Below are 14,220 nucleotides of genomic sequence, written 5' to 3' on the forward strand. Positions count from 1 at the left end.
ACGCTAGGATGGTCTGTTGTTATTAAACCTATTTTTCAGGTAGGGAAAATGAGTTTGGAGCATTGACTGTACCAACTCCAAGTTTCCCCAGTCCCAGTGACTTCATGGATTTGATGAGATTTGCTGATCCATATTCTTCAAAATATCTGTTCATCTACTTGGACAATTGGTACTGATTGTGCAGGTCTGACAGTTGGAGGCTCTAGATAAAAATGAATGTTTCCAGACTCTGGGAACAGGGAGGTCAAGGAATTTATGATGTCTTCAAATGCTTATGATACAGCACATTACTTGTTCTCTGTTACCATCAATCATTTGATTTACTTATATTATCCAGTCATATAAAAGTAATAAAAAGAATTTAATTGAAGGATCTCATTTCCTTTAGGATTTGTAAGAAATCCTTGAATTTGCTACTTTTGGACACAGAATTAAGCATGGCAATTCACATATCAGAATCCTCCCCATACGCTGCCCCAAAATTTCTATTCAATCAACTCCTAATTCAAAGAATTAATATTGCAATGCCAGTGAGGCCAGTGTAAGGGTACTCAGCAGGTTAAGGAGATTCACAAAATATATCACTTTGTGCAGAGTCGTATAGGATGGACTCATCTTGGCATGAAAGGACCTTACAGCCTGAAGAAGCCCCTTACAGAATCTGAATCTTAATGGGCAAGGATGAAAAACCACATATAAAGCCAGTGCACAAAACCACTTCTAATGGGATGCTGGACATATGGCACCAAGTATCTATATCTTTGGAGATAGCTGTTATTTATGGTTGCCAATCTTTTATTGAGGGACTTGAAGGAGGTAGGTGGTTTTATTTCTGATGTGAGCTTTAGACACAGAAAAAACTAGGAGACATGATGGTTTCTCAGCACTCTTGAAATTCAGTGTGAAAAGCACTGTTATATTCAGATGAAATAAACATCAAGGGAAGACTGAATTCTTCCATAAGGCTTTTCCGTAGTGTATGGATGCCATTTGTTCTTGTTCTTGTTTCACATGAGAAATGCTTAAAGTATTTAAAACCTACTCTGGATGTTTTAATGGTATATTTGTCTTAATTCTGCTCCATGATTGTTTTACTGTTCCTTACGGTGTATACATTTTGTTTTTCCTGCAAGTTTAATAAAGAAACAAATAGGCAAATCTCATTTCTATTATGCTGAACTTCGCAGGCTTTCACAAGCAGGGAGAGAGCAGCTCTGCCTTCACATTTTTTTTGAAGCTCATCTCTAATTTTGAGTTGGGTCAAGCAGTTGCATGTGTTACTGTCAGCACTCATGACTATATTTATAAACTGTTGGATGGGCAAGAACATTTTTGCATGCCCAAAATTTTAGACTCTCTTATCATGTGCTTCCCTTGTAACAAAACAAACAAGAACAACTGCACGCCCGGCAACATACAACATTTTATTTCTCTGGTTCACAATACCTACAAAGGTATGGCTTCATTAAACAGGTAACCACTGGTCAGGTTTGACAAAATTAGACCGTTCCCCCCACCCCACATTGGACTGAGCTATCCCTGCAGTCTTTGCTGTTCGCAATATTAAGCTCTTCTGTGATAACATAGCTAATCTTCCCTAACACAAAGTGAGACCTCTCAGTGAATCCAAAATATTCTCGAAGTTTTCAAAGCAACTGTAACTTCTAGGTTGCACATAAGTGAGGACAACAGCTCAGATAAGACAGGCTTCTAGAGCACACACTGACTGCTTAATCTTCTCCTCCACAAACAGCTAGCAGTGCTTTGCAGTAATCTCCTGAAGTATCCTTCTGCAATAAGGAAAATAAAGTGACAACATGAAGATCAGAAAATGTGTCCGCATCATCAAGTATGCAAAAATGTAAATGAAATTGCTAACTGAGTGCCCACTGTGCATACCTTAAATTGTTTTAACAAGCAATGCAATGTACCAAAGCACCATGAGAATTGTAGTTCTTCTGGGAACTCAACCTTACCACTCTCACCAAATGAACAAAATTCGTTAAGAGCCATAGCTGTTAAACTTACATTAAAACTATGCATCCTCGAAACTCAACCTTCTCCTCCCTTGTGTGTGGGATTACTGTCTCCATCCTGCATTACCAAGACTGAGGGGACCAGATCAAAGGAGGTTCCTTGAGCACAGTGTTTTTCAAACTTGGCAACTTTAAGATGTGTGGATTTCAACTGCAGAATTCCCATCCTGGCTGAGGAATTCTGGGAGTTGAAGTCCACACATCTTAAAGTTGCCAAGTTTGAAAAACATTACTTTAGTATCTCTTTAGAAAGGTATACTAAGCATGTCCTCTGCAACAGCATACAGGCATACCTCATTTTATTGTGCTTTGCTTTATTGCACTTTGCAGATATTACGAAGGTTTGTGGTAACCCTGTGTTGAGCAAGTCTATCGGTGCCGTTTTTCAAACAGCATTTGCTCACTTTGTGTCTCTGTCTCACATTTTGATGTGTAATTAAGGTATATACACTGTTTTTATAGACAAGCTATCGCACACTTAATAGACTACAGTATAGTGTAAACCTAACTTTTATATGCACTGGGAAACCAAAACATCAGTGTGACTCTATTGTGATATTTGCTTTATTGCAGTGGTCTGGAACCAAACCTGCAATATCTCTGAGGTACGCCTGTATTCCTAAAGAAGTCTGGTTGAGGAACTGGATCTTTCTATTCAAAACTCCATACCAGTCCAGGAAAGGGGAGTGTGCGCCTGGTGATGTCAGAGCTGGCAAGCACACTGATTGAGAGCTGCTATTCATACAGCTGGCTAATAGATGCATCAGTGGTCAAACAGATATACACTTTAGAGCATGTACTTGTTATTCCATACACACAGGTCTCTACGGTGGACATCTGAACGTGTGGCACACTCTTATTGTCTCCATAGATTGATCTGTTTTGCATTTTTCAGCTTATGGAGGTTCTTTTCATAGTCTCGAGTTCAGTACCCACCTAGGCTGCCATGAGGCCAATTAGTCATACACAAAGTGAGGTGAATGATAAAGGTCAAAACACTCATGGCACTCAAATAGGCAAAGAAACCCGAAACTTTCTTTACCTCAATCATGTGATGTAGAGACTTGTCATATATCTCCCAAAATTCACGCCGGATGTTGAGCAGATCAATTTCACTCCTTGAAATAATGATCCTGATGAGAGTTTGGTCATCTGTGCCAGCACCCTGATGAGATTAAAAACCCACCAGGTGCATGAGAGGCAGGAAGTGGTAGATTTCCGCTCACATTACTACTGCAAAATATTTTGAAGAGATGGCAACAACAACCATCACCTAGTGACAGGGTACTTCTGTTCCTACAATTATAAAGAGCAGGCAACTGAATGGAAGCTTCACACCCTGCTTTGCAAAGTATGTGTCAGCATTGATAAGTCTGAGTTCCCTTCATTGTGGGGGTGGGGTCCCTATCCCTGTAGTCTCTGGCTCCTGCTAGTCTGCTGAATCCTAGTTCTAAAAGTGGGATGATTGAAAAAGCAGAGTTTCAGAATTGAACATAGTGTGTCCCTCATGACTGCACCTGACCTCTTGCAAAGTTTTCTCAAGGAATTCTCTTTATATAAGGGACAGGCCATTTAAGCTAATTGGAGCTTCCCAAAATGTCTCTGTTTATAGCATCACCTCCCTATAAATAAGCCCTTTCTGGCCACTTTAAAACCAGAAAAAAAACAACAACCCCAAAATGTTTAGTTAGTACACTGACCCTTCCTTCCTGGGGAGACAACAACAAATGGATTTTTGTTTTACCTTCATGGACTTGTATAGCTTGTCAGCAAAGAAAGCTTGCTTGTTCTTAACACTCCGCACTTCAGAGAAAGAGGGAGAAAGAGAGCAGAACATGAACATATTGCCAGGAAAAGCCAAAAGTCACCTGCATGCAAAATATTCTGTCCCAGCCACCCCTGCTCAGCAAAGTTCTAGGTAAATCTGGTTATAGTATAGTTAGTTTTTCATTTAGCAAATGCAAGAGGGAAGGGAGAGAGAGAGAAAAGTCTGCCCTTGTAAAATCGTGGCACTGAACTTCCAACCAGGCAGGCAGATGGGGTGAGGGCAGTTTTCAAAGGAGTCTGTTGCAGAAAAAACCGAACGGCTTTTTAAGAACTCACAACTTTATTATGAGTTGGTTTAATATTTATTATTAGGCTTTCATAGACTAGTGTCCACACCATCAAATGAATGAAGTATTATCCTGAATTTCAGCTGTGGTTGCAACTGGGGAGAGGGGGGCAGAGGGAATGAGGGGCTGTAACCTTGAAATGCGGAGAAAATGAGAAGCAAGAAATACAGGCTGTAATGACATTAACAACAGCAGCCATTCACAAAAGAACTGTTGATGATAATAAGGCCATCCTAATAAATATTAAGTAATGTGAATTGTAATCTTTCTCTTTCTTTAAAAAAAAATTATCACAAGTTGAACTGCAGTGAGATGGGCGGTGAGAAATTTGAAATACAAATAAATATAAATAAACTGCATCCCAGATTTCTATCCATAATGCACAGAATTCTGAGTCCAGATTTTCAGCCGGAAGGGTGCATATTCATTGCCATGCTGATGCCTCATAATTAAAAAAAAACCCAAACAGTTAACAACAGGAACAAATAACTAAAAAAATTCCCCCCTCAATTCTGTGAAATGCAATAAGAGGGATGGTTGGGCAGCCACTTCCTGATCTGCAAGAATATATGAATGAGGAAGTTGCAAGATGTCCTAGTTTTTTTGGCATGGGCAGATATGGCTTCTCTTGCTGTTCTTCTTCAGTACCTGTCTAGGAAGAGGGCACAGAAAAAGGCCCACTCCAGCCCAGTACAAGGCAGTTGGTTTCTATAAGCCTTGGTGAACAGAAGAGGGTGGCAGGTGAGCCTCCAAGTATGACCATACTAGGGCCAGACAGTAGGCCTGAACAAAGACCTGGGCTAAAAGAGTCCAACACCCATCACAAATGGCTGAAACTAAGACGCCTGAAGGATTGTTCAGTTGCCCTGGGGTTTTATACACAGAAACTAAGCCTGAGCTAGAAAGAAATTTGCATGGTCACAGTCATGCTAGGCAACATGAAGTATTCCTATCAAGCATGACACTTGTCAATATGTGTAGGGTCAATGCTACTTTCAAAAACAGTCAACTTTCTAGCTTTGAGGTAGTATAGAAAAAGCTGAAAATAAGCACAGAAGAATGTTGCATTTTGATTACTGGGCTGTATAAAATCTCTAGTAATCAACCCATCCATCACTCTATCTTCTCCAAGGCAATCAGTTCTTTTCCCACTGCTATATAAAATACTGCATATGCATTCTCTCGTATACATTAATCCAATTTTGCAATATAGCCACATTTCCGTGAAATGCCACACTCCACATTTTTAAACTTAGGCCAGCTTGCTTCATCTATGCAAATCACAGAAAATTGCTCAATTCTCAAAAGGTTGCAAGACCCACTTCACTCTGATAGGTTTTAGTAAAGTCTGCATTCCATATGCAAAGACACCATATGCTTCTCATTATACTCATGCAAAACACACACTCACCAATAGCTAAAAAGGCATCCCGGACATCTCCGGACATCCGTTTGTTGATGGCGTGGGCTACATCATGATTTGTCATCTTAATGAACTCCTGGAAGACTACAAGGATCAAGGGCAGAATGTAAGAAATCTAAATCTCAAATGCAAGACTGACTTAGGGGATACCATGGCAAGCTACAGAATACACCATTCGCATTTACAAGGAAAGGCTCAGCTGATGAAATGTACTGCCTGCCCTTGAATTCTCACGTCCCAAAATGCTGGCTTTCTCAAGCAAAAGAAGAAATTTTTATTTTCCTTAGCAAGTTGATTGCATCATCCCGCTTTCCTTCCGGGCCCTTAGAGGATGCCACCAACCTTTTCCCAAACACAGGGCTACCACATCTGGGCTGCAAAATCCAGATGGCCATTAGATGACAACAACAACAAAAGATACAGGAAACTTTAACTCTCTACTAGCATCCAGTGGTTGTCTGGGTTTTTTGCAGCCTAGTTCTGGCAGCCCTACCCAAACCACAATCAGTTCAGACTACTACATGGCCTGAAAACATCAGATCAGTTACTTTGTACTTAGTCATGACTATAAAGATAAAAACATTTTGGGAGAGCCCGTTTGGGGTAGTGGTTAAAGGTGCTGGACTAGAATCTGGGAGGCTGTGAATTCTAGTCCTCCTGTAGGCATGAAAACTGGCTGGGTGACTTTGGGCCAGTCCAAGATGTCACATGGTTGTTGTGGGGAAAACAGGAGGCAGGAACATGATGTACACTGCTTTGAGTTGTACAAATAAAAGCAAGATATAACAAAAATGCAGCCCTACTGCCTTCCTACCTCTCCTGAGTTGGGGATAGCTCTGTGTGCACAAGATGCTCAGAAAGCGTGTCTCAAGGGATGTTGAATCATCACCAGAAACATCGGACAATTTCTGCAAAATCAATGGAGAATGAAGGGGTGGAGGAGAACAACAAAGAATGGGAGCTAGTGAATATCAAGCGTCTGTTTTGGAATAATCACATCAGGTGATCATAATATTGTTAAGATACTACAAATCTATTTGTCCAATCTATTTGGTTTGTTTGATACCAGCATTTTATTCTCAGCTAGTACAGCACAGGGACTGTAAAATGCTGATCAGCCCAAGAAGTCCACCATGGAAGTCTTGTATGATATATTCTTTCCCTCCCCAAGTCTTATTCTTTCTCAATAAGTGCATAACATACCGTCATTCATATGGATCTAGTAAGGGACCGTAAGAATTTTCATGTCAAATGACCATTACAGAGATAGACAGAGCCAAATTTGATTTTCAGAAACTGAGCATCTCTGATATGCACCCTAATTTCTCCCCAATCCCAACTGAGCATTCAACTGCTTTTTTATCAAGTAAAAAATAAGGAAAATCATTTTATGAATCCATTTTTGTGCATGGTAGAGCAGAGTTCTGAATCAATCAATCAATCAATCAATCAATCAATCAATCAATCTTTTACATAACAAAGAATAGGGGAGAATCCATTTCCCCATGGGATTCTTATGTCAGAGAAATAAATAGCATATTTCAGTGGATCAGTACAAATTATCCCCAATAACTTTAATTCTCTTTATATCATACTTAGCAGGCTGTTCCTGGTTCCAAACTATTCATGTCTGCCCTTTTGCTCCTCTGCAGTAAGTTCAAGATAGCGCTCTTTTTCTCTACTCCTCCAGCTGTGCAGTTGGGAAATGAAGCCTAAACAAGCCAACAATGGATAATACAGGTAGTCCTCGGTTAATGACTGCCCTGTTTAGTGACTATTTGAACTTACAATGGCACTGAAAAAGTAGTTTTACAATCAGTCCCCAAAATTACAACTGTTGCAATGTCACCACTTGGGCACTTTGTAACCGGTGCACATTTATGAAGTGTTTCACATGATCGCCATTTGCCAGCTTCCCAACTGGCTTCTTATAAGCAAAGTCAATGGAGAAGCCGGAAGTAAGTCATAAGTTGCAGTCATGTGGTGTCATGCTTAATGACTGTGGGTGATTCACTTAGTGACTGCAGCGGAACTGACATCGCAAGTCTGGCACAGTCATGGGATGTTTCACTTAACGACCGTGTTGCTTAGCAATGGAGTTGCCGGTCCCAATTGTGGTCATTAAGTGAGGACTACTTGTAATTCTATCTGCGCATACTTTTTCAATCATTTCAGACTGGGCAGGCACATGAACCCAGGCAACAGAACACAATATCAGCAAGTGGGGAAGCAAGTTAACATTGATTTGGAAAATATTATTGTGTGAGCCCAGAGAGGCACAGCATCAGCAACCAGATTGGAAGTGGATCCTTTTTACCATTCCAAACAGGCCACATGCTTTTCATTCAAAGAGCCTCAAGGATCTCTGAAATCTTTGGCATTCCTAGTTAAGGGACCTCAGATAAACTAGACTTTAGAGAGAAAACCTGTGGTTGGCCTTCTTGCCAGGCACAGCTGAAAAACACACTCTCTCTCTCTTTCTTTCTTTCTCTCTCTGTTTCTGCTTGGTATTCCCAAGCAGACACAATAAGATTAGAGAAGTAATATATGGACCTCTGATTGCTCTTTTCTCAACCTTGAAGCTTTCTGCCATGTGTCCCTTGTTGTCCAAACAACTTTCTCTGTGGTGAGAATCACAGATTCTTCACCTGATTCAACTCTACCTTCACCCACACTTTACACTCAATGTATTAATTCTACCATTCCCTAAAACCTGATGTAAGAAAAGCAAATGTATTTGTAGATCACCCTTCCCCAATCTGCACCTTGCAGATGTGCTGAAACGGCCTCCAAGAATTTTTAGGCAGTGTAGTTGGGGAAGGTGTCTTAGACATTCAGAACATGTCAAAGAAAAGTAAAGGGCAGACACTCACCAGGGTTTCAGCAACCACCTGACAACATAAAGAAAGGGAGAGAGAGGGAGAGGAAGGCAACAAGGTCAGAGATGGTGCGGCACAGGTCCCTCCAGGGATTTCACAGATAAATTGGGGCATTCTAAGATCTTAAGATACAGGCTGCCAAATTATGGCAGCAAAAGGAGTCCAGTTGTCATTTCTCATTCAGAGACTCTGGTCAGGTGTAGTTCTTCAACATGAAAGGGCTAATCACACACAAGTCCCTCAACTTTATTTTCAGCAGTGAGTGGAAATATTCTATTTCTAAAAGTTATGCCATCTTTCCAGTTAATGCAAAAGCAGGGAGAGGGAGAAAGGATCCTGAAAGCAGCAGGGAAACTGAAAAAAATAGAACTCTGTAAAGAAGTATCTGCCTGGGGCACAGAAGTGATGTTTGAATTAATATTTTCTGATTTCATGTATTTGGTGTTTTACAAGGATCCTACAACATAAGAGCCTCTTTCCAACATTTCAGGAAACTGAGAGCATTCTGTTGATATCCCAAAAATGCAGGGATCCCTCCCTGCCCCACAGACAATTCCAGGAATATTTGCAAAGGGGAGAGGGAAATGAAAAAGCTGCAACATATATGACATAATGTGCATATGCAACATGCATAACATACCTGTCCATTTTTACTGTATGTTATTATTGGGTGGGTTTTTTTATTTTTTATTTTTGGCAACATTACTTTTTAAAAATACATTAGTGAACTTCACAATTTTTTTTCGGAAAAGAGGTCCCACATTCTCAAATAGCAGCACAGAAAGCTGTTTCCAATAGAGCAACAGACCGCTCTGTTTAACTTAGCGCTGCCTGCAGCACTCTGAGAGGGAAGTTTTTCCCAGGCCTATCTGGACTGGCCAGAGATTACACCTGGCAGTTCTGGCACACACAACTGAGGCTCTATCAATCGCTTGCAGACCTTCTGTTCCATCCTGGGGTACCTACACACAACTACCACCCCAACCTCAAGTAGCCCCCAAATCCTTGGGGCATCCTCACCATAGGTTGCTGTTGCAAGAATGACCAATGCAAACAGTGCTCCCACTAGCGGACCAATAGGGAAGTAGCAAGCCATCGACTCCTTGCCTTAGTTCTGTGTAAGTTCTGCCTGCAAAAGCCCCGGACCCCAAAAATCCAGGAAATGCAAGATGCTGCCAGAGCCCAGGGCACTGCAACTGGGACGGGGAAGGAGGAGCCAGACGTTATTAGAGGGTCTTGCCCATGGGGAAACTGCCTGCACCAGAAAGTTCAAGTGTCTTAAGAAAGGAAGTTTTGCAATGTGAGATTTTGGGCAATCAAATCAGAAAAAAAATTGGCTCAGCTGCTCAAGGAAGTTAGGAACAAAGGATTACAGCACCACTCGACAGAAGGGTAGCTACACATTTTGTATAGTATCTGAACTTCTAGAAGAGTCAAGGAAAGCTGGACGTCTTGGGATTATGGCTGATCCAGAGAGGGCACCGTCCTCCCCTTTAGTGGACGCCCACGTCCCTTGCATTGTCCTCCAAATACAGAAGGTGAGCATTCGCAGCAGAAAACTCCCTGTATCTGTAAAGCCCCAACATTCGACTGAGGACCCTAATTTTCCACTTGATGATTTGTCACAGACAGAAGAGACATGCTTCTCTATGGGGAAGGTGGGGATAGAAAGTAAACTGTCAACAGTTTCCTGAATATCTGAAAAAGGCTAAAGTCTTTGATCCCAACAGCTTTCAATAGGAAAGGGAAGCACAGGAAAGGAAAAGGAACAGCGAGCTATTGAAGAGATCGGCAGAAAAATTCTTAAAGCAAAGAAATGAGGAAGATAACAAAAATGAACTTGTGCAAGAAAGATTAATTTTCAGATGAGGAAAAATGACCTGAGAAAATACTTCCTAACTCCCAGCTTCAGCATGAGGATATGCCATCCATTCTAAAATTACAGCAGATGGTGAAACCAGGGAGAATTTGGACTGCTGATCTATAGGTCTATATCCCCAGCTTGTTTCTAGGGTTGAATAAATACAGAAAGCATTAGGTTCCCTATAATCTGCCTACAAAGTTCATATTTGGGCTACTAGCCTCTGTAACTCTCTTTTTCCTGCTTATGTAGATGAAGCAGCAACAAAGCACCGCTTTTTTCAAAATCATGCACAAGCCTGCAGAAATATTAGACCTCCCTCTCATGGAAACAGTTCTAACTGCATCACTACACATTATCCAGAGTTCAGGAGGCCTATAAATCAACATTCGTGCTCCTCCCTGAATCTGGTATATATTAAAAACGGGTTACATAACCAATTTTAAAATTATTTTTAATATGAGTGTCCCTTAACGTGGGATTGCAAAAAATGCTGAGTTGCCACTGTGGGAAATGAAAAGGCTTCAATTAAAACCCACATTAATATTTAACATGCGTGAGCTACCTGCACAATGCAACTGGCTTCACACCTGATGCCAAGGCATTGGTGTAGGCTTAGAGTGTTGTGTTAACCCAAACAACTGCGACTTACTTAACAAACCAGAGTCTAAATAAATCATATCTTAGCATGATGTCTGAACCAAGTCTGTTTCTATATAAATTAGCTCAGGGCAAGAACTCCAATGGAGCTTTCTTTGTCACAGGCTCTCTACCCCTCTCTCTGCTCTGGGGGTGTCTTTTGTGGCAAAGCACCCATGCAACCTGACATTAGCCTATCATCAACTTTAGTATCTCCAAATCTACATCAAGGAGGAAAGGCAGCGGCCACAGAACACTTCCTACACATTGTTATTACTCACCTGAGCATCGGCATGAGCCTTTGCAAAGTCCTCTCCTCCTTCAGCACGGCTACCCTGCGTTTAGACATTGAGAAGTATTAATAAGATACCTGGGAGCATTATTATGCTAATTTATTTTCTAATCCTAATCTAGGCCTTTTGTATAAACAAAGCACCAATTTATCCTTTGAAAACCTTCCCCCTGGCCTCTTGTATCTGTATCAGAAACCAAAATTATTATTCGATCCTTAAAATCTAATAAGGCGCCTGGAGAAGATTTTTTACCTCCGGAACTTTTTAAGACTCATATTGATTGGTGGGCCCCACTATTAGCAGGGCTGTTTACCTATACAAATAATAAAGGTTGTATTCCAGTTAGATGGAATGTTGCCATTATAGTTCCCCTACACAAAAAAGGAGATATAGATGATCCAAAAAATTATAGACCAATAAGCTTTACTGGAATTGTGGCCAAAATGTATGCAAAGCATCTGTTGAGCAAAATAGAAGATTGGGTTATGGAAAATAATCTCTTAGTGGAGGAACAAGCTGGATTTAGATCAGAGTGCTCCACAACAGACAATTGCTTTACTTTATACCATCTTCTATCAAAGTAATTAACAAATGGCAAGGAACTCTTTACCGCATTTATAGATCTTAGTGTGGCTTTTGGCTCGATAAATAGAAATATTCTGTGGAAGAAATTGGCCAGCTTAAATATGGAACCCAGACTCTTACTCTTGGTTAAGGCCCTCTATTTAAACACCCATCTGAAAGTTCGTACAGGTGTAAATGGCTCTTTAACTAAGAGTATACCCACCTTTAATGGTATCAGACAGGGTTGTATTCTAGCCCCAATGCTTTTTAATCTGTATGTCAATGATTTATCTGGATTTCTGTATGATGTAGACACTATATGCCAAAGATCCTTGATAAATTTATTAATATTTTATTATATACTGATGATATGGTTCTAATGGCACATTCCCAAATAGGCCTGAGAAGACTGCTGCAAAAACTGAATACCTACTGTGCTCATAATTTTTTAAACATCAATAAAAGCAAATCTAAAGTGATGGTATTCAGCAGAAAAAGCAAGAAATATAACTGGCAGATAAATGGGGAGTCTATTGAACAAGTGAATTTTTTCAACTGTCTAGGAGTGGTTTTTACTAGCACAGGGTTGTGGTTAAATCACTTCAAAAGAAGCTTGGCAAGGGCCGCGGCAAGCACTAAAAGATTATATAAATTATTGTATCTCCTGTAAGGGAGATTCATTTATCTGATTACTGACTCCTTGTATTATCACATATGTATTTTATCATTGTATTTTCTCCTATCTATTTTCCTTTTTGGAACTAGACTATGTATTGTACTTAATTTTAATTTATTTTATTGATAAGGTCATAGGACTAATCAATTAATAAACTACTACTACTATTAATAAGATGCAAAATAGGCCTGCAGGAGTGGGTCACAAATTAACATCTTTAAAGAATTCACTACCGCCTTCTTGGCAGCTACTAGTTTAATTGCCCACATACTTGGAGCAATGCTATGAGCTACAAAATCTGGGTTTTAAAAAACTGGATGACCACTAGATGGCAACAAAGAATTAGAGTTTTCTGTATTCCTGTGCTGCCATCTAGTGGTCTAGAGTTTTGCAGCTGGATCGGATAGCTCCACACGCCAGCTATTGCAGAACTACACTCCCAGCATCAATGGAAGTGAATATGTGTAGCTCAGGGTTCAACTGTGGAGAATGGCAACTTTTCAAGGTAGTTGTAACCACTGAATCAGATCATTAGATATCCAGAAGTATCAGATAGGAAATGCTTGTCTTTAACTAAAGGCTTTAGGGATACATCATGGAGAAAAAGCTCTTACCAGTGCCAGAGAGACCAGGATCCTTTTGAAATGTCCTGAAGTGTCAGAACTCAGCGCATCCTCCAAAGATTTATGATAGACTGGAGGAAAAATACAGAAGCAGAAGAAAATGATCAAAGACACTCTGGATTCAAATGCAACTCCTGGTGATTAAAAAGATGCACCCATATCATTTTCTTGTAAAAATACAGAAATAGTTCGGAGTTGCAAGAATGTTTTTTGACTTTCACTCTAGCCTATAGCCCTGAGGTTTTTGGGTGTCTCCCCTTCAAGAATTAACTAAGACTGGCCTGCTTAGTCCTTCAAGGTAAGCTACATGCAGATTTAATGAGATACTAGAAAAACCCATCAAAGTACTGACTCCCATTCTTAGTGTGTGAATAGGGTATTCACATGGAATGAAGCCCACAGAAATACTTTATTCTGACTAACTTGTATCCTTGTACCCACTCTGCCGACACATTAAACAGACCACTTTGAGAGCTGGTTGTGGCTATCAGTTTCCTCTGGAGCTTTGTTCAACTTTCCAGTCTATAGTCCTGTGATTTTCTGAAGATCTCCCATCCAAGTCCTAAACAGCTCTGGCCCTGCTTAGCTGTTCAAGGTCAACTACATGCAGATTTCCTAACTGAGACACTAGAAAATACACATTTAAGTCTTGGAGACTCCCACCACTATAATGTCACCAATAACTAGAAAACAAAAGTGTTTCATTAAATCATCCACATATATTTTTGTAAGGTATATTAATTCCAAATTAAGTAGTTTGCCCGATTCCCTGGATGCATCACAAATTTGAAATTGCCCTTAACTTTTCCAGTATTCTTTCAAACAAATGAATATATCCTGTTAGACTAGAGAAATATATAAACCCCAATGAATAAATAAGTAAGTAAATAAATAAATAAATCTATGCTGGCAATATTTAAGCATTTTATAAAGCAACTGATAAATATTTTTCTGTTTTCTTAGTGTTCATACATCCATCTTTCCCTTGACAATTATCCAAGAAAATCATTACCTTCTTTATATGCTGCATTAATTGCTTGAATCTCTTTGTTATTCCGTGTGGCCAAAATTTCAATGAGAACACTTTCATCAGTTCCAGCCCCCTGCAATGA

The 14,220-nt window shown here is 40.1% G+C and overlaps 1 protein-coding gene across 3 annotated transcripts in view; it reads right to left on the reverse strand.

The window, feature by feature from the left end:
- Positions 1-1,405: 1,405 nt before the first annotated feature.
- ANXA6 (annexin A6) overlaps positions 1,406-14,220 on the reverse strand; it is a 47,612-nt gene continuing 34,797 nt past the window's right edge. For 2 of the 3 annotated variants that reach the window (XM_088133863.1, XM_088133864.1), the window contains 9 exons: positions 14,121-14,211; positions 13,100-13,179; positions 11,234-11,287; positions 8,447-8,464; positions 6,388-6,481; positions 5,562-5,657; positions 3,781-3,839; positions 3,079-3,201; positions 1,406-1,790 (listed from right to left, as the gene is read on the reverse strand). In XM_088133863.1, coding sequence (XP_087989989.1) covers positions 1,731-1,790; positions 3,079-3,201; positions 3,781-3,839; positions 5,562-5,657; positions 6,388-6,481; positions 8,447-8,464; positions 11,234-11,287; positions 13,100-13,179; positions 14,121-14,211 — 675 coding nt within the window. In that variant the 3' untranslated portion in view covers positions 1,406-1,730. The remainder of the gene's footprint in view (positions 1,791-3,078; positions 3,202-3,780; positions 3,840-5,561; positions 5,658-6,387; positions 6,482-8,446; positions 8,465-11,233; positions 11,288-13,099; positions 13,180-14,120; positions 14,212-14,220) is intronic. The other variant, XM_088133862.1, reaches the window with a different exon arrangement.

The sequence above is a fragment of the Python bivittatus genome, unplaced genomic scaffold (assembly GCF_059951505.1).
Source record: "Python bivittatus isolate LINGU-HERP-01145 unplaced genomic scaffold, Pbiv_v1 ctg000080_np1212, whole genome shotgun sequence".
Taxonomy (NCBI): domain Eukaryota; kingdom Metazoa; phylum Chordata; class Lepidosauria; order Squamata; family Pythonidae; genus Python; species Python bivittatus.